The sequence below is a fragment of the Taeniopygia guttata genome, chromosome 3, assembly GCF_048771995.1.
Source record: "Taeniopygia guttata chromosome 3, bTaeGut7.mat, whole genome shotgun sequence".
Taxonomy (NCBI): domain Eukaryota; kingdom Metazoa; phylum Chordata; class Aves; order Passeriformes; family Estrildidae; genus Taeniopygia; species Taeniopygia guttata.
This window is the reverse complement of record NC_133027.1, coordinates 64,748,247-64,770,857: the sequence shown is the minus strand read 5'-3', so window position 1 is coordinate 64,770,857 and position 22,611 is coordinate 64,748,247. Positions and strand designations below refer to the sequence as shown.

Genomic DNA, 22,611 nt, shown 5'->3' with positions numbered 1-22,611 from the left:
ACCCATAAAACAGGATAGGCATGGGATATAATTTGTATAACACACAACAACCACTCCATCAGTGTTTTCAGATCTAATTTCAATTTCCTCATGCGTGCTCAAAAGCTGCCATTATGTGAATTTACAAGAAAACAATTTTTCTGGCCAGCTCTTGTTAGTAGCCCTGAGTTTACATTACAGACTCCTCTATGGCTGGCATAGATGAAATAAGCTGGCTCTCTGCAATTGATGTGCTGTGGAGCCTACTTCAAAAGCCTTGTGGAAATACAAAATGTGGGGCAACAGTTCGGCCTGCAGAGGTGTGACTAACACTTTCTCATTCCTTCAAGGGGCAACTCGTGACTCCATCAGCCTGAGATGACCTAAAATCTTAAAAATAAAAGGATATTAAAGAGCCCTACTTCTGTGTGTGCCGTGCCTATGGTTGTCATACAGTAGTGAAGGTGCACATGTGCTTGCTAACTTCAGTTTTCTACATTTAGGTTGTGCAAAGGTCTCTCTATTGTCCTGAAGTGGGTGAAATTCCATTTCAGTAAATGAAATGACAGAATCCCAGGTGGCAGGGATTTTACCCCAAAACCCTCTAAAGGCTTCAGGCTCATTTAGATCATACCCACAGAATAATGAGGGTCTTCAGACAACTAAGTTCTATGGACTTGTTGCTGCAAATTTTCCTCCTTTGTCTCATCCTCTCATTTGCATTTCATAATGTAAGAAAAGAAATCATCAAATAAAGAACTGTGTCATCCTTGATCTCATTATTGATTTTTATTTTGTTCATAAGCCCTTTTCCAAGGTTGCAAGCTGGCCATCTTCATGTGTGATGTTACAACATCCTAGTAATTGCCTGGCTAACACTGGAACTATTCCTGTAGGAATGGGAGATTGGTGCAGTGTGTGAATGTTTTTTCCTAAAGTTGCTATTTACTTAAACCATCCCTCCAAGAAAACCCAAGGTACAGTATGTACTTGTGTTGAGGGGACAGAGGGTTTTAGTGGCTTTTATCTTTGTTTTCTTTTAAGATAAACTTTGGTTTATTCAAGAACGAGAAAGATTTATTAATTCTTGCAGAGCAGTATGCTTGTGTTTCTTCTGACTTTTACATTCACATCTGATAAATCAAGAGAAGATGTGTCTTGGAAAATATCACATTTGTGCAATATCAGATGCAAAACTGGAAATCTTTCTTCGCTTAAACTCCCCTTCATACCTGAGATTTCTCCTGCTCTGACACTGTTTTGTTTAAACCGCGCCGCGGCTGCCTGGGGGCACCGGGGCGGGGCCGGGGCCGGCGGCGCCTCTGCCGCCAGGGGGCAGGAAACACCTGGGAGAGCTGGGATCGGGAATGGGATCTGGGGCAGAGACACATGGGAGAGCTGGGATCGGGAATGGGATCTGGGGCACAGACACCTGGGAGAGCTGGGATCGGGAATGGGATCTGGGGCACAGACACCTGGGGGGAGCTGGGATCGGGAATGGGATCTGGGGCACAGACACCTGGGAGAGCTGGGATCGGGAATGGGATCTGGGGCAGAGACACATGGGAGAGCTGGGATCGGGAATGGGATCTGGGGCACAGACACCTGGGGTGAGCTGGGATCGGGAATGGGATCTGGGGCACAGACACCTGGGGAGAGCTGGGATCGGGAATGGGATCTGGGGCACAGACACCTGGGGAGAGCTGGGATCGGGAATGGGATCTGGGGCACAGACACCTGGGAAAGCTGGGATCGGGATTGGGATCTGGGGCAGAGACACCTGGGGAGAGCTGCATCAGGAATGGGATCCAGTGGACAGGACGGACTCCCGCCAAAATCTCCTGCCTGCAGAGAGGCTTATCATGTCCTGGGACACTTGGCCCAGCACCCTGAAGCCTCCTGAGCAGCCTCACTGAGCGTGGCCCTTTCGGCCATCCTTATTTCTGCTCCTCTAGCTACAAGACAGGTGGTCTAGAAGGCCAGTGGCATCCTGGCCTGCATCAGGAATAGTGTGGCCAGTAGGATCAGGGCAGGGATTGACCCCTTGTACTCAGCACTGGTGAGGGCACACTTCAAATCCTGTTTTGGGTTCTGGGCCACTCATTACAAGAAGGACACTGAGGTGCTGGAGTGAGTCCAGAGAAGGGCAGTGAGGTTGGTGAAGGGTCTGGAGCACAAGTGCTATGAGGAGCAGCTGAGGGAGCTGTGATTGTTTAGCCTGGAGAAATGGAGAGTCAGGGGTGACCTTATTGCTCTTTACAAGCCCCTGAAAGAAGAGTGTAGTCAAGTGGGGGTCAGCTTCTTCTCCCAGGTATCCTCTTGACAGGACAAGTGGAAAAGCCCTCAAGTCACATCAGGGGAGGTTTAGATTGGCTATTAGGAAAAAATTCTTCATGGAAAGGGTTGTCAATCATTAGAACACAATGCCCAGGAAAGTGGTTGAGTCACCAACCCTAGAGGTATTCAAAAGGTATTGTTAGGTATGGCACTTGGGGAAATGGTGTATTGGTGGGCTTGGCAGTGCTGGGTTAATGGCTGGACTTAATGTTCATACATGTCTTTTCCAACCTAAATGATTCTATGACTCTCTGGCATTTAGGTGCTTATCCCCCCTGAAACTGCAGGCCAAGGACCTAAAGCAGAGTTGCTCTCACTCAGATGTTTTAGACTGAGGCTGAAGTGGAGAAAAGTGTCTGATTGTCTCACCACTGATGATGAAGGGTCGCCCAGGCCATGGAGTTAGCTTCCACCCAGATACCTGCACTGGTGTGTGCAAGGCAGAGCCTAGCACCTGTATGCCTTCCACTGGGAGCGTGGCACTGTTTTCCATCCATGGGGTTGAGTTCATTTAGGGAGATGGAATCCCCTATACTGCTGTCCATTCTTAGCACTGAGATTTTACATTTATATACACATACACACACACATACGTGTGTGTGTGTGTGTCTGTGTGTGTGTGTGTATGTATTTAACTCCCTATTTCTGGGAGTTTTTCATTCCAAAATCTCATGGAAAAACTGGTGTGATAGATAAACAAGTTTTCTTTCCACCAACATTTGCATTTACTTGCATCAATCTGTATTTCCTGTCTCCATTCCTTCTTCTTCTCTGTAAACACCACATGTATCTCAGAGCTGCCCACACAGCATTGTAGAATCACCATTTTTGTGCTTTCCAGCCTCAGCACAGTTAGCTCTTGTGAAACAGCATCTTGGTTCCCAGGAGTGACATCAGGAGCTTTTGGGATAAACATAATCACCACCTGTACATCCAGAAGAAGACAGAGTACGTTTGATCGAACAGCTCCACATTAAAGTCTCTGTATAGCTTTTATAAATGACTCATCCAATAGCTCAGTTCACTGAGGCCTGATTTCGGTGATACAGTCTGGTCTTTAAGCACATACTCAGATGAGGGATCACAACTCTAAATCAGCAGCACATGTGGACATGATGCTGATTAGCACAGCATGCATGAACGTCAATACTTTGAGTCATTATTTTCAGGGGCAAATCAGAGGTGCTGCTTCTGACGCAATTTCTCCCAAGCCTTGTTCCACCAGGAGCTGCTTCTGTGCTTCTCCCTGGCAATGACCCACTTTGTTCTATTATTTAGAAAAGCATAACCATATAATTCTGAGTTATAATTCTGAGTTTTCTCTCCCATTGTGCTGGACAGAGAGTAGAAATTTCCATCTATTTGTCCTGCTGCAGACAACTCACCTTCTTCACAACAGGTTGATCACACTTGTGGGGTTTAGCTTCCCCTTGCAGAAACCATGCTGTACCTCTAATTTTAAAAGCATGTCTTTCTTGAGCTCCTTGCTGTGACAGACAGAGTTGAGTGCAGGAAGATGAAACACGATTGTGCAGAACATGGTGTTGTACGTGCCTAAAAATATGGGAGAAGAAGTAATTTTAAAACTCCACACAGACTTAACACATACATGACCAAGAGTATCGAGAGCAGTAAGAAAGGGCTGGGAGTTGAAGAGAGAGGACAGAGAAATACTGCTTGGGGGGAGAAGTTTCTGTTTTGGGGATGGTTGCAAGGAAGTGTGACAGCATCTACCTGTTTCCCTCAAGTGTTGGTGGGCTTATTTTGTAAGCTCAAAAGCTCAAAGCAAATGTGTAGTAGCAAATACTGAGGTAAAAGAATTGGACCCATGTAGAAAAGAGTGGAGATGAGGGATTTAGTTTAAATGCTGTCATTGATAAAAAGTAAGCACTGAAGCTGTGTGCTTACATAGAAAGAGAGGAATGGTAGGCAGGGGAAAAATACCCTCGTCTTTTCGCTCCTCTCTCTCTCGTTTACACATCACACAGTAGATAGCAATTATAATGAAATATAGTCTGTGGTATAGCATGATCTGTTGGAAAAGTGAGACCACAAGAGACTTTAATTGATCACTGAAAAACAGATGGGGTTATAAAACCTGGGACAATAAGGAATATTTGTGGAACAAATGAAAGATCAATTCCCCTTCTGTTGCAGAAGCAAGAAAACAGGCAAGTGTTAAAGAACAATCTAAAAGGCAAAATGATGAGGGAAAGAACATATGGCAAAGATGGAAACTGCTAAATACACACAGAGGGAAATATATGTTATTAAACTTGCTTTATAGCATGCCTCTTTCTAGTTTTTGCATGCTTCTTTTGCTACCATTTGTGAAGAAATAAATACTTGGATCTCAGTAGTAGAAACCATGAAGAAGCTAGGTACAGAATATAGGTTCAGTAAAAGTTTAAAGCACAATAGGCAGAGGAAAAAGAAAAGGAGTCTTTATCACAGGTGGTCTGAACAAAAATGCTACCAGTGATCTTTTTCCCACACATATTGTTGTAAAGAAGATTATGCCACGTATAGAGAGTGAATGCAATTAGAAATGGGAAAGGAATCAGCTCTGTGCAGCCACAGACACTATACTTTATAGTGCAGTATCTAAGCAGCAACACCAAGTGTATCCCTTACTCCATTCTCCTGGGAATAGAAGCGTATTAGGCATGGGGAGCACTGATAAACTACTCAAATACTGAAATCCCTTTCAACTATTCAGAGTCTGTTTGTACAGTCTGATGAAGGCCAGGAGGAGGCCAGCATGGGAAATGAATGACCAGTGCAGAAATTCAGCCTAAGAGGGCAGCTCCAAGGACAGCCAGAGCTTGCTGGCAACCTGTGGGACATGCAGGGCTGGATATGGTTGGCATTTCAGCAGCCCCAAATGATATTCAGTTTCTGGGTGAGACAGATGTGAGGATGAGAGGTACCCAGATCAGTGCTTGCTGCCATCCCCAGCTTGGCACATTCAGAGCACCCTGGATGTGTGCAGTCGTCCACGTCCAGCAGTGATCATTCTAGGGACCCTCTGTGAGAAGTTCATTCCAGACTCAGCACTGAACAGCCTCACTCCCACTGTGAGCAGGAAGGCTGCCTTTAAACATGTGCTGGAACTGCAGATTTCAGGGAGAACACCAGGATTTCTTGTCCCCTCACTCTATGCCCAGTTCTTTGCTACAAAGGTCCCACAGAGTTCACTAGGACTGTCCTATATTTAAAAGAAAGACCTGCCAGCTAGAAGTAACACCTCTTATTTTTATGTTTCTATGTTTGCTCTAAACAAGTATTTATTTTTATTTATGCTGCATTTTTTTTTTCATATTAGTATGGAAAAGAAAAAAACGAAATGAAAAGATGGCCCTAAATATCTGTGCCTACAGCTCCATTTGAATACATCACAGTGAATATTAGACTACATCACAGTGAGTAGTATCATTTATGGCAATATGAGACCAACAGCATGGAGAGAACAGCAACACTGATGCTTATCACCTGGGCTACATTGCAGAAGAGTGTGAGCTGTATTCTCAGCAGGGCTTTTTCTGGGTTATGACTCATGCAGAGTCCTGTTTTTCTGCTGCTGTCCCAAAAAAGAAAGCTACAGTAAATAAATAAATAAATAACCAGCTTTGTTATCAACCAGAATTCAATAAAGAAATTTAATACACTGGTGCACATCCTGCATGCAGGCACACCAGTATCCTGAATCCAACATCACACTTCTGCCTTGCCCCCTCCCACTCTGAAGCTTTGGTTGAAGCTCCATTATTCCAGGCTTTCCCATTTGCAGTCATTTACCTATAAGAGTAGGCCAGCAAAGAAAAGATGTTTTTAAGGACTCTACAGCCAAGGAAGAGTAGGTGGAGAGGTTGGAAGGAAGAGATGAAAAAGCCAGAGGAGGTAAGCAGTAGGGTAATCAGATGCAAGTCTGGGCAGTGGGTGAGAGCTTGCTGACAGCAGCTTTGTCACCCTGTTACAGACCTTTCCAATGATGTAGGTAGGGCTTGTGACTGTAAGGGCTTCAGTTTTCTCTTTTTTAAGGATAAGTATGTTCCTGTGCCAGATGGAAGTTGCAAATGTGAACCAGCATTTATCCAAGTTCAGTGGAGAGCCCTCTTCTTCATACCCACCATAGCAAAGCTGATCCTGAGATAATCAGAAGCTGAACTTGGGGAACCAGCAATCTTTTACCATCCGGTGACCTTTGACAAAGTGAATTAACATAGGAGGCATCTGCATATCTAGATGGGAGGGGATATGTGCTCCATGAGCCTGCTTTGTCTACACTGCATTTCATCTTTTTGCTGGCTTAATGAAGGGGCAAAATCTTGACATAATTGTAAACTCTTAACTACCTGGAAGTAGAGACTGTCTTTACAAGGTTTACCAAAATAAAGGACATCAGCATCTGTTTCAGATATCTGTGCACAACCAGACTTGAAACCGTAATAATAATAATACAAGTGCTCAAGTATGACACATTTGGAACCCTTTAAAAAGCTGCAATAAATTCATTCTTTTGGCTGAACTGGCATAAGCACCTTAAAACATGGCAACATGTTTCCAGGTTCTTGAGTGTTAGGCTTTGGGGCTCATCTTTGTGAAATATTTAGCAGTTTTCTCCCATCCAGTCATTTTGTGGGGTTTTTTATGTTTTGTTTGTTTTTTTGTTTGGGTTTTTTTTTTTTTTTGTTGTTGTTTTTGTGTTTGTTTTTTTTTTCTTTTTCTGGGGAGGATTCTGCAAGGTGAAGCTCTTCCCTCAGGCTGGTTTTATTTCGTGGCCATCTGAAACATTTGGGATCAGATTACATACTGGCAAGTAGGACAATGGCACTGCTGTAATGAGCTGGAGGCTAATTTATAGGCTTTGCAGATGTGAATACATTACCATGCAAATCATGTATACTCCTGCCTATAAATAAAATAACTTACCTTGCCAAAGATGGCTGTCCCAAAAATATAATGAGTATTACAAATTATAAGCAGGTGTCAGATTTCCATTTCCTTTGTATTCTTGCTTGTGCTTCTCTAAGGAAGCATTTAAAGATAAAATGTGCAATACAGCGTATGGCACAGGCAGTTACAATCTTTGCTGCCCAGTACTATTATCACCTTTTGCCAACTGCCACTCCTTCATTTGTTAGAAAAACAGCAAGTCAGACTTGTCAGCAGCTTTGAATAATATGCTCCTATATGGCAGTCCTCTGGAAAGGAAGGATGAACTGTGGTGAATGCACTGAGCAGTGGTGAATGCACTAAACTGTGGCTCAGAAGTTTTCTGTTCACAGCTCTGCCTCAGACATAGCTTTCTCAGACCTCGTGTGTGGCCTGTGGCAAATCTTTTAAGCAGTCCATTTCATTATTTCTTTAGCTAAGAAATAAGCAACATTAAAGTTTGTTTTACCTGTATTTCCCATTCAAATATTGTTTTGGGGTAAAGCCTGTCTTTGCTGTCTACCTGTGCAAGTTTGTTTGAGTTGGCGCACACTGGGCACACCTGGCAGCAGAAATAACAGCAGAAATAACTTCTGAAGTTACAGCTTCAGAAGATATTTAGAAATTTCTTCAAAAGATATTTAGAAATATCATCAAATCTAATGGGTACAAACAAAATCTAAGGGTTTTTTGTTGTTTGTTTTTGTTGTTGTTGTTGTTGTTTGGTTTTTTGAAGAGAACCTAATGAGACTGCACTTAATCATGTGACTTGCTTAATCAAGTCATGAACACAGGCAGGACTGATGTCTCTATGATTTTGCCAGCTTCCTGCCACTCCCTACTTCCCCAAAACACCTTTTAATGACAGAAGAGCAGAAACAGCAAAACTGAAGAATTCCTACAAGTTTCACTGGAAAACACTGCCTTGTGGAGGAGAGAATCATGAAGTATTGCCTTCCTCCCCTAAAGGAAAAATTCAACAGTGAACTTAGAGAGAACCTCAGAACTGTTAAATTTCACTCCTAGTAGAACTACTAGTTTCTTCTTTAAATCATATTTTTGAGGTTGATACCAGTGGAAGAAAAATCTTTCTCAAAGTAGAATAGGCCTGCTGGAAACAAGGCTCACTGTCACCTTTGCTGATTTTATGGACATATTAGACCAAGCTAAGCCTTTGCCATCTGCTCTGCCACCAATTTTAAACGGAAAAATCTCCCACCAACCAAACAACAAGAACAAATCACAAGAACATCAAGGAGATAAAAGTGATTTAACTGCCTGTATATACTCCACCAACAATGCAGTTTGCACTGAAGGTGTTCTTTCTCATGATTCTGACACAAATCACAAGGAAAACAGCTCACACACAACATGGTAAGTTTTCTGCTGAGCTGGAATTTTCTTGAACCAGACCTGAATCCACTAGAGTGTTCAAATGTATTTATATGAAATTATGTGAACTTTATATAAAGAGTGTCCTTAATAACTTTTTATATTGTTGGCATCACAGGCAGTAAGGTACAGTGGGATGTGCCCACAGCTTTGCAAATACTACTGTGGCTAACTGCAATTTACAGGAACAGCCTTTAAGAAGCAAGCAAGGAAGGAAAATAATACAGGAATTGCTGCTGCCCTCCTCAGAGAGTCGGGTGTATGTACATACACTGAAGCATCCAACAATTGCATGGAATATATGAGGTATGTTAACTTGTGTATTGGGAAGTGTTATGGTAGCTACAGGATTTGCATCCAGTTCTGAAGAGAAACCCTTTCCCTATAGTGCTGGTAGGAAGATGTGTCTTCATTCCATGGCCAGTAACAGTGAATTAGCTTAAAATATCTTGCATAAGGCTGAATGGAAACAAATGGAACTTGAGCATTTAATTTTAAAAAATTATATTTCATATACTTTGTACTTATAAATCATGGCTAAAACAACATGACTAAATCCTCTTATTCTGATACCTACATCACTGTTCATTAATGGGTCAATAATGCTCTGTTCTTCTGCACCATAAAGATCAGCTTACCCCTGGCCTGGGAAATAACTGGATTAATTTGTTCCCAAATGAAGAAATTATTCAAAGTAGACCCTTTGTATTTAAGAGGATCATGTTTTCAACTTCCACAAAGATCGGGAAAGACACAATGAATGAAATGAACACTTTTCTCATTACTAATTACATGTAACTACATAAAATCTATATTGTATCTGTAATACATATGTCATTTGTAAAGTTGGCTGGCATTATAGGTGGCACTGCCTCAAGGTTACCTGGCAACTGCCACAGTACAATCTCATTCTCACCCACTTTATCAAATACTAACTGGAGCTGAAATCTTCCATCTGGATGGGTGCAGGGGTGATTGCTTTGCATTTCAATCAGATCAGTTTCACCATTTTGAGACAAAAGAGAGCAGATAATGTTTTGCCAATTTTAATACAATCTGATAACCTTTATTTGAGAAAATGACCCTGTTTGTTTTCATGAAGAATTAAAGCAAAATGTAATATTGGCTTATGTATCTGGGTTATGCTTTTTACTGGATGTCAAAAACTTGTCCAAATGTGTACAAATTCAGCTTACACACATTCAGTAAGGTGACTAGTTTTTATCAGTTCTTACAGATCAAATGTGAGACAGCACATTGCAAAAGTAAAGGGCTATGGTAAAAAAGCTGCTCTCTTTTCACATCAACAAGACCCAAATTCACATAGTTCTGCTCGTTGTAATTGTTTCAATAAAACATGAGGGAAAAGAGCTGCACGGGACCAATCATGTACTAATGAAATCAATGAGACTTACAGTACCACAGAAAGCAAGAATACTGGTAGGCATAATCCATTTGTGCTGTATCCCTAAAAATAGTCTTTGTTCTTTAAAGGACCATAATTATAATAATCTCCCAAAAATTTCAATATTTTATTTTTCTTTCTGCTTGCCCCATAGTACACTGAAGATAGCAAGCAGTCCAGTTTGACTACTGGAAACCAAATGAAACTGTGGTTATTAGATCTGTTTTCCCCCAAGGTTTTTCATTTATAGTCTGAGAACATTTGATCAGGAAGCTGCTGACATTTAAACACAGAACTTTATAATGCCATTCCTTGAAATCTCTTTTCAAAATACATGTTGAGAAACACTGTATTTCTGCTTGATTTTTCATTTAATGCAACAGAAGTTTTCAAAAATTATACATTTGGATAGTGGTGCTCTCCCTCAGGTCCACAAGGCTGGGTGCTTGTGACTATTGCTGTAATAAGAGCTTTTGTGTGGTTCAATATCACTTAGCATTGGATTTTCAGATCATGACTTAGAGGGAATTACTGTCTACTCCCAGAAAAGTGGAAGCTGAATGCTCTACTCTCTCTGATTATATCTCCAGAAAGTACATGCCAATAACAATCTGAGCATTGATTTCATGTTGATTAATACTAACAGTGAAATATAAAAGGACATCACTCAATGTACAAGTTCATCAGTCAGTTTATATCAAACTGGTCTCTTGAAGAACATTCCAAGAAAGCTTCCAAGTGTGTGACTATACCACAGGTCTACTTACAGGTCAACTTTACTGCTAATATACAATTTAAGTGTCATAGTCAGAAAACTATTCCTGTGCCCAGACACATGGCAGAGGGAGATGTAGAAGTAACTGATAGTCTTTTCCAACCTAATTGATTCTGTAATTCCATGATACCTTTGAGATGAAAACTAGTGTCTGCAGGGACAAGAGCAAATGAGGTGTAAAATATCCTTATACCCTTTGGAAGAGCTTTTGGAGACTGGGACTTAATTCCTTGAAAGAAGTTCCCACTTATTATTTTATGAGGAAAAGGCATAATAAGTAGGAACTAAACTATGATCTGAAGTTAACTATCTCTCTTAATTCCGAACATTTTATGTTTTAAATCTTATAAGTTGGTCTTCAAAGCTGCAAAAATATGAATCATTTACTAACAGAGCCAAACTATATCTCAGAGAGTTTGGGAGCACCATGGAGAAGAAGATTTTTCCTTGTGTTTATATTATTATATGACTGCATAAAATGATGGCTCTGAATTGAATTTTGCCACTGTTGCATTGTAAACCTGAGAGCATTGCCCTGAAACCAGGGAATTTATTTCAGATTGATCTGTCTGTGACAGAACAGAATCTACATATTAACACTATTAAACATCTACTTAACTTGTCCCTTTGTGTTTCTCTTTACTTCGCACCATACTTTACAAACTTAGAGATTTGTCAGGGAGTGCTCCTACCTTAAAATTTGTAATAGTGGTGGGAAAATCTATTTATCTATTTCAAAAAGAGCATAGGAAGTTCAAAACTTGTATAATATCTAGCTTTTCTAGGAGTATTTCTAGTACTTCAACTCATGTATTTATATGCTTAATACTAAAAAGGTGGTGCAATTCACAATCCATTTCCTGGCCAGTAGAGATGTATTTAGTTAGACCTTGCTGACTTTTCTTGACTTTGTAACACAAGCCTCTGACAGCTGCAGATGTGACTATGTCCTTGTTTCCTCATAATGAGGAAAGGCCACAACAGATTTCAAAGCAGGTTACGAACACAAATATGTAGAATACATTTGTAACTTTCAGTGACCTACATTTCATACAGCTACATGACAAGTTACCAGCTCAGTGACTTTTCAGAAACAGCTTCAGAGAGTTTGGGTTTGTCCATTTTGCATATTCCAAAAATATGATGGCCAGATGATACAATCTTTTTGTATTCAGCTTTTGAACAGACTAGAATTTTAAGCTTTCTTTCCACAGATTAATACTAGAGGAATCCTCTGGATTAGGAGAGAAAAGTGGGACACAAGGAGTCCCCTGAAGTTTAGTTTTCTGGCTGACTTGAAACTCTTGTGGTATTAAGGTTTTATAGTACACATCTCCATGCCACCTTTTGCCATGTACTCCCTCTTCTCCACAAACTCTTGTATTTCAGGGTAGAGAAGAACTAGAATTAGTACAGAGAAGGACAGTCAGAATGACCAAAGATCATTTAGAGAGAAAAATTAAATAGAGTAGTCCGCTGTAGACTGGAATAAAAACAGCTGAGGGGGAATATGTTCAATGCATAAGCAATCACGAAAGACAGGAAGAAAACAGGGGATGCTTATGCAGTGCTTCTCACAGCACAAAAGAAGTACAAAAGGTAGGTAGCTTCAAAAACCTAAGCAAAAAGAAGATAAAACTGGTCAAAAAATAACTTTCTTTTGTTTGCACACAACTTGGCTGTGGAACTCACTGCCAAAGGGTGGTAGTGCAGGTCACAAGCATAAAAAAGTTTCAAAAGGTACATTCCCAGGAGAAAAATCTGCCACTGTCTCAGGAAATGCCTAGTCTGCAATTTAACAGAAACTGGGAGAGTTTTGAAACTGGAAGGGCATTATACTTTTTCTGCCCTTTCTTTAAGAATGCCCAACTAACTTCTGCCACAAATACAACCACTAGGTAAAAATTACCTTGATGTGGCCCAGAATAGCTGTTCTGATGCCTTCTTCAACTGCCTTGGCAACTCTGCAGGGATGAAAAGATTATGGTAAATTGAAGATAGTCATGGTGAGTTCTGTTTTTTGTCTGTCTTTGCAAAAATTATATCTTCAATGAAGTCAGAAAGTCTTGTCTCATATTTCTATCCTGGCATGGATCTGAAGATTCTACATTTGTTTCATCTGTTCTTCACAGAATAAATGCTGTGAGGCTGTACTGAAAAGACAGTTCTGAATATATGCTAGCTTTCTTACAGCTGCTACTCCAGAGGGTTTTTCTCCCTAACTCTGTAATCCTGCATTGAGCAACACTGATGCTTAATGTGCTTTGCCATGCTCAGAAAGGTCATCATTTGAATGGTGCAGAAAGCAGCAGCACCCCAGGAAGGTCTTCACTGAGCTCTCAGCTATTGCCTCTGGTAACTCACTGTGTAATCAGGCAAACAGTGACAGATGCCACCCCAGGTGTGCTTACAGTCTAGGCAACCAAAACTGAAATCCTGACAAGGGTCTTGCTTGTCTGGGTCTTGATGCCCTCTGGCAGAGAGAAGAAAGGATACCTCCATCTGCTATGAGGTGTCACAAAGGTGATGATGAGCCCATGGTCCAGCTACTCCCTTCACTTCAAATTTTTTAAGCAATTTATCCTTCATAAGGGGAGCCAAAACAGAGTACAAGCTTCTGACTGCTGGTCAGTCCGGTTATAGAGGTGCTTCTGGGAAGAGTAATTTTGAAAAATCTGGCTAGGTATAATTTTTGAACCATGGAATCAAGTGGTTTTCCTGTCATGAGAGGGAATTTCTTAGAATTTTGTAATTAAATTTGTAAGAAGGTCTCAAGAGCACAGCCCATTTCTTTGGTCCATGCTTTCCACCATCTGCAGTATACAATAAGATCAAGAATATTGTTAAAATGGTCAAAGCAAAGGTAATACATTAGTGATAATGACTGATAGAAAATATATGTGATTATCTTGCAGTCTAAGATTCCTGTCTCACACTTTTCCACTTTTTTTCCACTTTTCCACATACTTTTAAATTTTTTCTTATGTTCCCAAAGACCAGAATAACAGGGCAGGTGTGTGCATGTCCAGTATGGCTTATGCTATCAGAAAATGTTAAAAATAGAGCCACATTGCCTTCCTTGGCTACTAGAAGGCCCAGAGACATAGTAGCATGGAGACCTTTGAAGTCAAGCAAATGCTGCTTTCTAGCCTGGACAGAGAATTGTACTAATACAGGTTTATTACTCCAGGTATCTTTGGTAGCTTGACTTTGCTTGCACACTCCTTGGCTTTGCTCAGAGCTGTGAATGTATCCTGGGATGTAATCATTATTCACATAATGCAAAAAATCAGTAGCACTGGCACTGCCAGGTGAAAGCTACAAAAGCACACTGCGCATCTGCCACTGCTTCTTAGTGATATATGACCACTGCATTGTGCAAATTCCAGATCTGCATAGGAGCCTTCTGACTCCCAGTTGGGTCAGGCTGCATCTGTGCAGGGGATCAAGAGCACTGACTCCTAGGTAGCCCCTACTGCTGTAGAAGGCTGCTTTGCATAGCTGGGACAAAGCAAGGAGGATTTATGAGCTGTATGGGTGACCACAGAAGACTTAATTTTCTCTTCATGGCAGAAGAGAGGAGCCTTCATCACCATCATCCTGACTCTTTAGCTTTCAGATATTGTGACATTTTACGACACTTGCCTTGAAATGGCATCCAGAGCACATGATTAAATATAACCTCCTCCCTAAGCAAAGCTTACGCATGGAGTGACTTCCAGCAGGACATAGTAACTGTGTATTTATGTGAGTATACAGACAACACACCCAAGAAATGGAGGGCCTCAAGTGAAAAGTATGAGCAGGCTGACTCATGGTGTTCTGACATACATGCTCAGGAAGAGTCACCATGGCTTACTTGTTTCTCCTTCTGCATAATCTTACTGGCAGGCCTTAAGGTGCTCTAAGGAGCCTGAACATGACCTTTGTTTCTCACAAGCTGATGACATTGCTACTGAGAGAAAGTGTTTAGCAACACAGAGTCCATTTTGCTTGAACACATTGGACAGCGAGTGAAACAGAAATGAATACAAATCTTGGTTCAGTGACATCGAGCATCTATGAAAAACAGCATAGCTCTGATGAAGATGCCAGCTGCAAAGGCCTTCCTGTAGAGACCACAGAGAAATTAACCAGTAAGTTCATGATGCATATAGCTAGAAATAATCTGAAATTAAAAATTAATTCAGTTTCATCAGAGGTTCCCTGAAAATATGCAATTAATTATTTACTACTTACAGATACATATTTATCTTTGAGTGTTTTAGAGGCCCAAATGAACTCTGGTATGTAATTTCTAGATTAAAAATATTTAAATCACCATCACAGGGGTTTTTTTTTGTTGTTGTTGTTTTCCCCCCAGGAAAAACAAAAACAAAGCCTTGAAAAGTCAGAAATTGACACTCATGCTTCTTTCCACTAAGCACAATGCAGAATAAAGAGGAAGCACATAGGTGGGAAACAATTTATCATCACTTCAACATGAGCCTTGACTTATAGCATCGCAGTGCCCTGACAATTCCAGCCACTAGCTATCACTAGATTTTTTCATTCCAAGGAAGGTGGCAGAGCACGGTCAGAGAGAAGAAACTTTGGGAAACTACTTTCAGTTTCTTAAAGGTTGTTTAATGGCCTGAAATTGGAAGCTAAATGGCATTTCTGTTAAAGGTTGGGATTTTTGGTTGGTTGTTGTTTTTTGGCTTTTTGGTTGGTTGGTTGGTTTTTAAAATGTTTAGTATTGCAGCAATAGGCTTCACCTTTTCACCTCCAGCAATAATCTATGCACCTCTAGACCCTTCTGGCATTATTCTAAATCCTTTTCTTTTCTGACAGGGCTTTTACATTCTGGCTTTAAAAGGCAACTATGGATTATGCATTCATTATATGTCTGAACACAGGATGAGCCCTTGTAAGTATTTGGACAAGGGACAGCCTTTGAAAGCCCAGTATCCTATGGGAAATGCTATGGCTGATTCACCAGGTGCCAATATCCTGCCTGGTAATTCACTACTGGTACTCTTCCAATTAGCAGTCGGAGACATAACAGGGCTAATACTACCAGCTGCTACCTGGAATGCCTTTCTTATCTGCTGTCTTTTCATTGTCTGCTTGTTTTCTTGTCTCTTTTAAGAGAGATTCTGCACGAAGACAAGGACGTTGTAACACTCAGTTAAGCGATGCAGTCACAAAAAGGGCAACTAGCGTATAAACTAGAGATAAGGCAGGGAAACAGCAAACAGAAGAAGGCAGGAGGTTTGGTGGGTAGGAAGAGTTCCAGGTCTGAGCGAGTGGAGGGGCTGCTCTTTCTCCTGGAGGCTGGCGTGTTGGGGACATGAAGGTGCGCGTTCCTGTGAAGGCACAGACAGACAGCTAAAGCCGTGACCTTCAGGAGAAAGGCGCAGAGCTCACAGCCACTTCCTTGACCCCACTTGTTCCAGGGTACGCGCAGCGCCGGCACTGCCGCCGGTGCGCTGGCCTGGCTCGCTGCGTCCGGCCCGGTGCTGCGCTGCGGCAGCGCCGCCGGAGCGGAGCGCCGGCAGCAGGAACCCGCCCCGGGCTGCGCTCAGCGGCTGCCGGCCGGAGCTGCGGGCCCGAGGCGCACCCAGCGCCCGCCCCCCGCTGCCCGGGGCGGACAGGCCGCGGCTGCCGGCGCCCCCCGGCCGCCGGTCGCCATGGCGACCCGCCTGCCCGCCTCCCGCGGGGCCGCCGCTGCCGCCGCAGGCTCCGGCGGCGCGGGCCCCGCTCCGCACCTCCTTCAACCCCAGCGCCGCCAGGGAGTCCCTGCGCTCCCGCGGGCAGGGCCGGGCCCGTCCCAGCCCCCTGCGCCAGCGGGGCCTGCCCGCGGTGGGAGAGGAGGAGGAGGGACTCCGCAGCGGCAACAACTGACGTGTCCCCGCCATGGAGCTCGGCGTGATTCATCGGCGGCAGCGGGGCGGCAGCGGGGCGCCGCGCTCCGCTCCCGCGTAGGCACTGCCCCGGGGACAGCCCCGGCTCCGCTCCGCCGCCCGCGCCGCCCTCCTCCTTTGCCTCGCCGCCTCTCCTCTTCCCCCGCGGCTAGGCGAATATCCCGGGGGAGGCAAGATGGAAGAAATCCTGCGAAAGCTGCAGAAGGAGGCGTCGGGGAGCAAGCACAGGGCCATCAAGGAGAGCTGCACCTGGGCCATCGGTAAGGGGCGCGGGGTCCGCCCGCGGGGGAGCGGAGCGGGGCAGGAGCCGCCAATGGAGCGGTTTTGTAACGCAGGGGGCAGGGAGACCTCAACAAACTTGTTCCGCGCTAAGGAGAGCCTCCTTAGCTGAGCCTCCAGCGGCTGGGAAGAGAGCGGAGCACCTGGGCCGTTCAGAATGCCCGGGAGCTCCGCGCTGCTGGAAGGGGCCGTGGCACCTGCTGCCGGTCCCGGAGAGCATCCGCGCCCTCGCCTTCCCCACCGCCTGGATCTGCTTCGTGGCTCTTGCGAGGCACATATACGGGTATCAGTAGCTGTCAGTTTCCGTGTATGTTTTGGAGGTGCTGTCTTTTTCTTTAAAGGCCCCCTCCCTCCCTTCCTTAAATCATCGTAAGAAACATGCAGTACAGCTTTTCTGCTGGCTTATGTTCGGGAATCTATTTTAAAAGCTAGAAGTTTTGTTTTGTTTTACTGTATTACATGAGCTCTTTTATCTTTGCAATATAATGATCAGTATAACGACTCAATCTTTCAAGGGAATACAAGCTTAGGTACATTTTAAAATCTGCCCATTTTCCGAGATTGTTTGTGGCTTGCATTGTTTTTTGGCATTTACAACCTTGAACACTGATCATCAAGACCCATAATTTAAATCAGCATAACTGGGATATTTTCAATTGCTTTAAATTTTTGGGTTTTATCCATGCATAGCTACAACATTCTGTGGTAGATTAGACCTGTTGCTGTCTTATTACTGTCCTTTCATCTTGATGTTGCATGAGTTGCTTCATTAATTGCATGTTAGTCTTGCACAGCAGCCATGCAGGTATCCTCTATACTGTTCCAGTTTTAGTGGATGTGCTACTGAAGTGCTGATAAGTGAAAGGGAAAAGATGGTACTTGGTGCCTTCTCATTGGGCATGCAATGTCCTGACAGATTTAGGCAAAGCTTTGGCAATTCAGAGCAGCAGTGGTTGTTGTTCTGTCAGGTGGAGTAGGTGTAAACTTTAGGATCATTGGCTCAGAGGCTGTAGCCAGATGTATTAACTGTGATTAACTTAAAAGTTTATTTTAAAAGCCCTGTTGTTTCTTTTAATTATACAGAAACTTTGGATTCTCCTGATGCTGCTATCAAGATACCACCATATCAGCTGAGGTAAGAGCATTGAACTTGAATTCTGTAGAGCTTGTGAGTATTTGTAAAACTGAAGCAAAAATTTTGAATTAAAAGTGAGGTAGAGGAACAGGTTGCATCTATTTGATTTTTGTAGTTTGTCGATTTACATATTTAGGCTGGTAGTAGTAGATAATTTTCCGATATGCCCTTGGCCCTGAATGAAATGTAAGGAAATGTGATAAAATGGCATGTGTATGGATAGTGGTGATATTGGTTGTAAAGGAGGGCTCTCTTATGAGCTAAAGGGTTTCCCTGCTAAATTCCATCTTTCAGTATGAGCAATGATGCTTCTTAGTTCTCTTCGCAGTGTGCTTGTGTTCTTTTAAATCTAAATCAGGTTTTGTTACTGAAAATAAATATTCCAGAAATGAAAAAGTTATATCATCATATAGCTAGGACACTGACTAGGAGCTAAAATAATACAGTTTCTATGCCTACTTCTTCCTTTAGCCTGCTAAATTATCTTGAGTGAGCCTTCTTCCTTCTTCCCACTTCCATTTGTACACATATAAAATGGGAGAGATGGCATGGCCCCGATTCGTCTAGCTGTTTAAAATCTCATTTTGGAAATTGTCATTGTTACGGAGTAGGTAAATAGGCAAAATTATTCACTGTCCTTTTTGACAGAACCATTAGGAGTCATCAAAGGAAACTAGCAAGTGCACTGTTTAAGACAAAAGCACGTTCTTTCATACAGCTTAATAGTTAAGATGTGAAATGCTTAGGCTTGCCTTATTAGAGAACGTAATGGATGCTGAAAGATTGTGTGCTTGTAAAAACCACCTCAACAAATCCATGGAAGAAACTGATTGAAATCTATTAGATGCACAGGTAATTTTCAAAAGTACTTTAATCAAAGGTGATCGAGTTTATAAATGAGTATGTAGGAATGCTGCTGTATGTTTGGCCTGTCCTGTGATCCTCTCAGGTATCCACTGTGAGCTGCTGACAGGGAGGGACATTTTCTGTTACAATCTTACTCTCCTGGGAGAGTTTTTATCACCTCAAGGCTCCCTGATGGTTCTTTCATATATGCTTTGCAAGGAAAGTTAGGGATTTAAGAGCTAGTTATTCCAGAGTAGTCGCCAAACAGGGAAGGAATAGGAGCAGTTCTTTTACCACTCTGAATTCCTGTCAGCTGCAGTCCACAAGAGGCATCAAATCCAATGGGGGCTGGATGTAGCACAGGTCTGACATGACCAGTGCCAGACACAATATATTTCCAGCACAGGATGGAAACAGCTGGATGATTAATTCTCAATAGGTCCACTAGAATTATGCTTACTTGACACTGGCTGGAGAAAACTTGGCTCATCACCTTCCCATTTATCAGCCTCTAATATGGTGTGTGGTCTGTGCCTTTAAGTGCTATTGTCATTCCCTATGAATTAGTTAGCTAGCTGTTACCACATTTCTTCCTTTTTCCCTTGCCTACTACTTCTTTACAGAGAGGCCTTTTTCTCTTCTTTCTCCAGTGTTCTTAATGATGTATTTGTTTAGTTGGAGTATTTTTTCCACTGTAAATCCCAATTTTTAAAAATAAAGTTAATACCTTTGCAGGTGTAGCTATGATTAAATAATCTCTTAATGTTAGACTTGTCAGTAGCAATGGACTCATTATCACTGGATGTTTTGGAAAATGAAAGGTACACAAGAGGATTTGGACAAAAGCTTTTGTTGTGGGGTCCTTGGTAAGGCTTAGCCACACAGCCTTACCACAGTGTGGAAGATGTTGCTAAACATACCCTTCACTCTCTGATAACAAACTACTGCCAGGCTCCAGATCAGCACACTGGGCCACATCTTGGGCTGGAGTTTGCCTGCACAACGTGCAAATTAGATAAAAGTTCTTTGTTTGGTATTTGTTAAAAAGCAGCACCATGATGGCTTGCTTCCTAAGGCTGGAAAAGAATAGCCTGGAAAGAGGAGCAATGGCTGTGACCAGAAACACAGCCAAGACACAGGATGGAGGTGTCCTGGCCATACCTCTTTTCTTTATGCTTTCATCTTACATCAGGTGCAGGTTGTATCAGCTGCTGTAACACAGATCAGCCTCTGGCTGCTCATCCAGTTGGAATCTTAATTTGCACTTCACACTTCGGTTATTTTCTTTCTAGAACTGAAAAATGAAGGCTGCTCAGAAGAATGAGAGTATGTAAACTCTACTCGCTTTTTTCTTACTGATAAAATAAAAAGCCATTTTCTACTTCTGACACCCCAGTTCTAGATGAGTAGAGGTTCTTTGTAAAATTGTCTTTTGTAAAATTGTGGTCCTAATGTGGTAATGGGGAGGACAAGGTGTCTCTGCTTTTCCTCAGAATATGGCCATTTGAGTTCAAGAGGTTTTTGACATGTATTATATCAGCCACATGCTTACTTCTGCTGTAGTATTGGGGTAGACTGTGTTCTGTCTTGTTCCTGACCTATCCATAGTTTCATCTTGTCTTGGACTTGTGCTACTGAACACAAGGCAGGCCACATTACAGTTCCCTGATGTCTGTGCAATTAATTGAGGACATCAGCCATAGCATTTTCATGGGAGCTGTTTCCAAGCAGTTATCTGGTAGCAGTTTAGATAACATGCCTGCTATGTTTGGGAGCACCTTTTGCCCCAGGGGAGTCCTAGTGACTGACCATCCAGACTGGTATGGAATTCTTTAATTAGTTGGATAGAGACCCAACTTTAATTAGTTGAGTATATCTTCAGGGAGCTAGGTGAGACTATTTTGCTGTTCAACTTCCTTTGATATCAATTTGACTTACGAATCAAAATCCCTGTTAATGACCTTGCATATTGATTCTTGTAAGGGGCATTATTTAAATGTCTCACTTCCTAAAGAAATACGAATCTCCAACAAATACAAAGTTTCCCACAGAGTCTTGTCAGCTCTGCCTTGAGACAGGAATATGTGTATGATTTTTCAGTACTTTTAACTTATGATCAGAGTATTGGGCAAGGGTGTGACATAGTAACAAAGATTAAAGTGGATCAAGATGGAAATGGCCTTAAGTCAGTTAAAGGCTTTGCTGTAGATGTTCCATGAATTCTTGAGAAGGGAGAGTCACATAACCCATTGGTAACTGGCCTCTTGTGATCTTTCTAGTACGATGATATTTGTCTCTGAACATGAGTTGTGAAAATTTGGTATATACTGAGTGCTTAAGGAGGCTGGGTAGCTGACTTTTAAATAATGAATTAGATAAGAGAAATTGATGTGCTTGTGTTTTAATTGGTGAATTGATCACATGGAAAATAGCTTAAGAGGCCTTAATGTTGTCTGCCAGCAAGCAGTTGTTTGCTACTCAGCTAGGCTATATTCACTTCAGCACTTTCAGGATGGCAAATTCTCCCCTAAGGCTGGCACTATACACTGAACAAGGTTCTCTTCTTGGCTTGTTGTGATTTTAGAGGCTGAAATATGAGCTATAAAAGGTAACTGAACAGACACAAGAAAATGAGCTTTGAAAAAGAATGTTTGATTGGAGCAGTTTAATACTCATGAGGATTTTCTACATATCAGAGGATAAAATAAGAGGCTAGAGAGCAGTTGTCAGTCACATACTGCTTTGAAAAAAATTGGGATTTCTTGGAATACATTATGTCATTAAGTCATGCCTTACAGGCTATGTAAAACTAAGTGACTTGCTATCATCACAGACTTTGCTGGAAAGAAGAGATTGGTGGGGACTTCTGAAGGGACATTTCTTTTTGGAAGAAATGTGAATTGGGTTTGTATGGCCAGGTTTTGGTAGCAGGAGGGGCTACAGGGGTGGCTTCTGTGAGAAGCTGCCAGAAGCTTCCTCCATGCTCAGCAGAACCCATGCCAGCTGGCTTCAAGACAGAAGTGCCCCTAGCCAAATTTCAGCCAGTCAGAAATGATGGCAACCTCTCTGTGGTAACAAATTTAAGAACAGGCAAAAAAGTTGTTTTGCAGATGTAATTGCTTCCAGAGACGAGTGGGGTGAGAATATGTGAGAGGAACTACTCTGAAGACACCAAGGTCAGTGAAGAAGGACAAGGAGGAGGTGTTCCAGGTGCCTGAGCCCAGATTCCCCTGAAACCCATAGTACAGAATTTGGAGAAGCAGCTGTGCCCCTGCAGCTCATGGAGGTCCATGGGGGCACAGAGATCCACCTGCAGCCTGTGGAAAACACTCACACTGGAGCAAGTGGATGCCTGAAAAGAGGCTGTGAGCCTGTGAGAGGCCCATGCTGGAGCAGGTACCTGGCAGGTATCTGTGGATGGACTCATGAGCAGAGGAACAGGTTTCCTGGTAGGACTTACATCCTTGTGGAGGACCCACATTGAAGCAGGTTGTGACTCCTTCTCCTAAGCCATGGCAGGAACAACGTGTGATGAGCTGACCATAACCCACATACCCTGCCTCTCTGTATCTCTGGGTGGGAGGAGTAGGGTGGAAGATGTTTAGGTCTTATTTTACTTCTC

The 22,611-nt window shown here is 42.6% G+C and overlaps 1 protein-coding gene and 1 long non-coding RNA gene across 6 annotated transcripts in view; one reads left to right on the top strand and one right to left on the bottom strand.

The window, feature by feature from the left end:
• Positions 1-1,540: 1,540 nt before the first annotated feature.
• On the bottom strand, positions 1,541-13,157 carry LOC115494571 (uncharacterized). The gene is made up of 3 exons (XR_012054755.1): positions 12,733-13,157; positions 3,702-3,870; positions 1,541-3,241 (listed from the first exon to the last, which is right to left on the bottom strand). It is a non-coding gene; the product is annotated as an uncharacterized lncRNA (long non-coding RNA).
• A 3,452-nt stretch (positions 13,158-16,609) lies between these two features.
• ARFGEF3 (ARFGEF family member 3) overlaps positions 16,610-22,611 on the top strand; it is an 86,214-nt gene continuing 80,212 nt past the window's right edge. For 2 of the 5 annotated variants that reach the window (XM_030268131.4, XM_030268130.4), the window contains exons 1-2: positions 16,612-16,989; positions 18,092-18,143. In XM_030268131.4, the coding sequence (XP_030123991.4) occupies positions 16,905-16,989; positions 18,092-18,143 (137 nt within the window). In that variant the 5' untranslated portion in view covers positions 16,612-16,904. Of the gene's footprint in view, positions 16,990-18,091; positions 18,144-22,611 lie in introns of all 5 variants that reach the window. The other 3 variants (XM_030268129.4, XM_030268128.4, XM_030268132.4) reach the window with 3 other exon arrangements.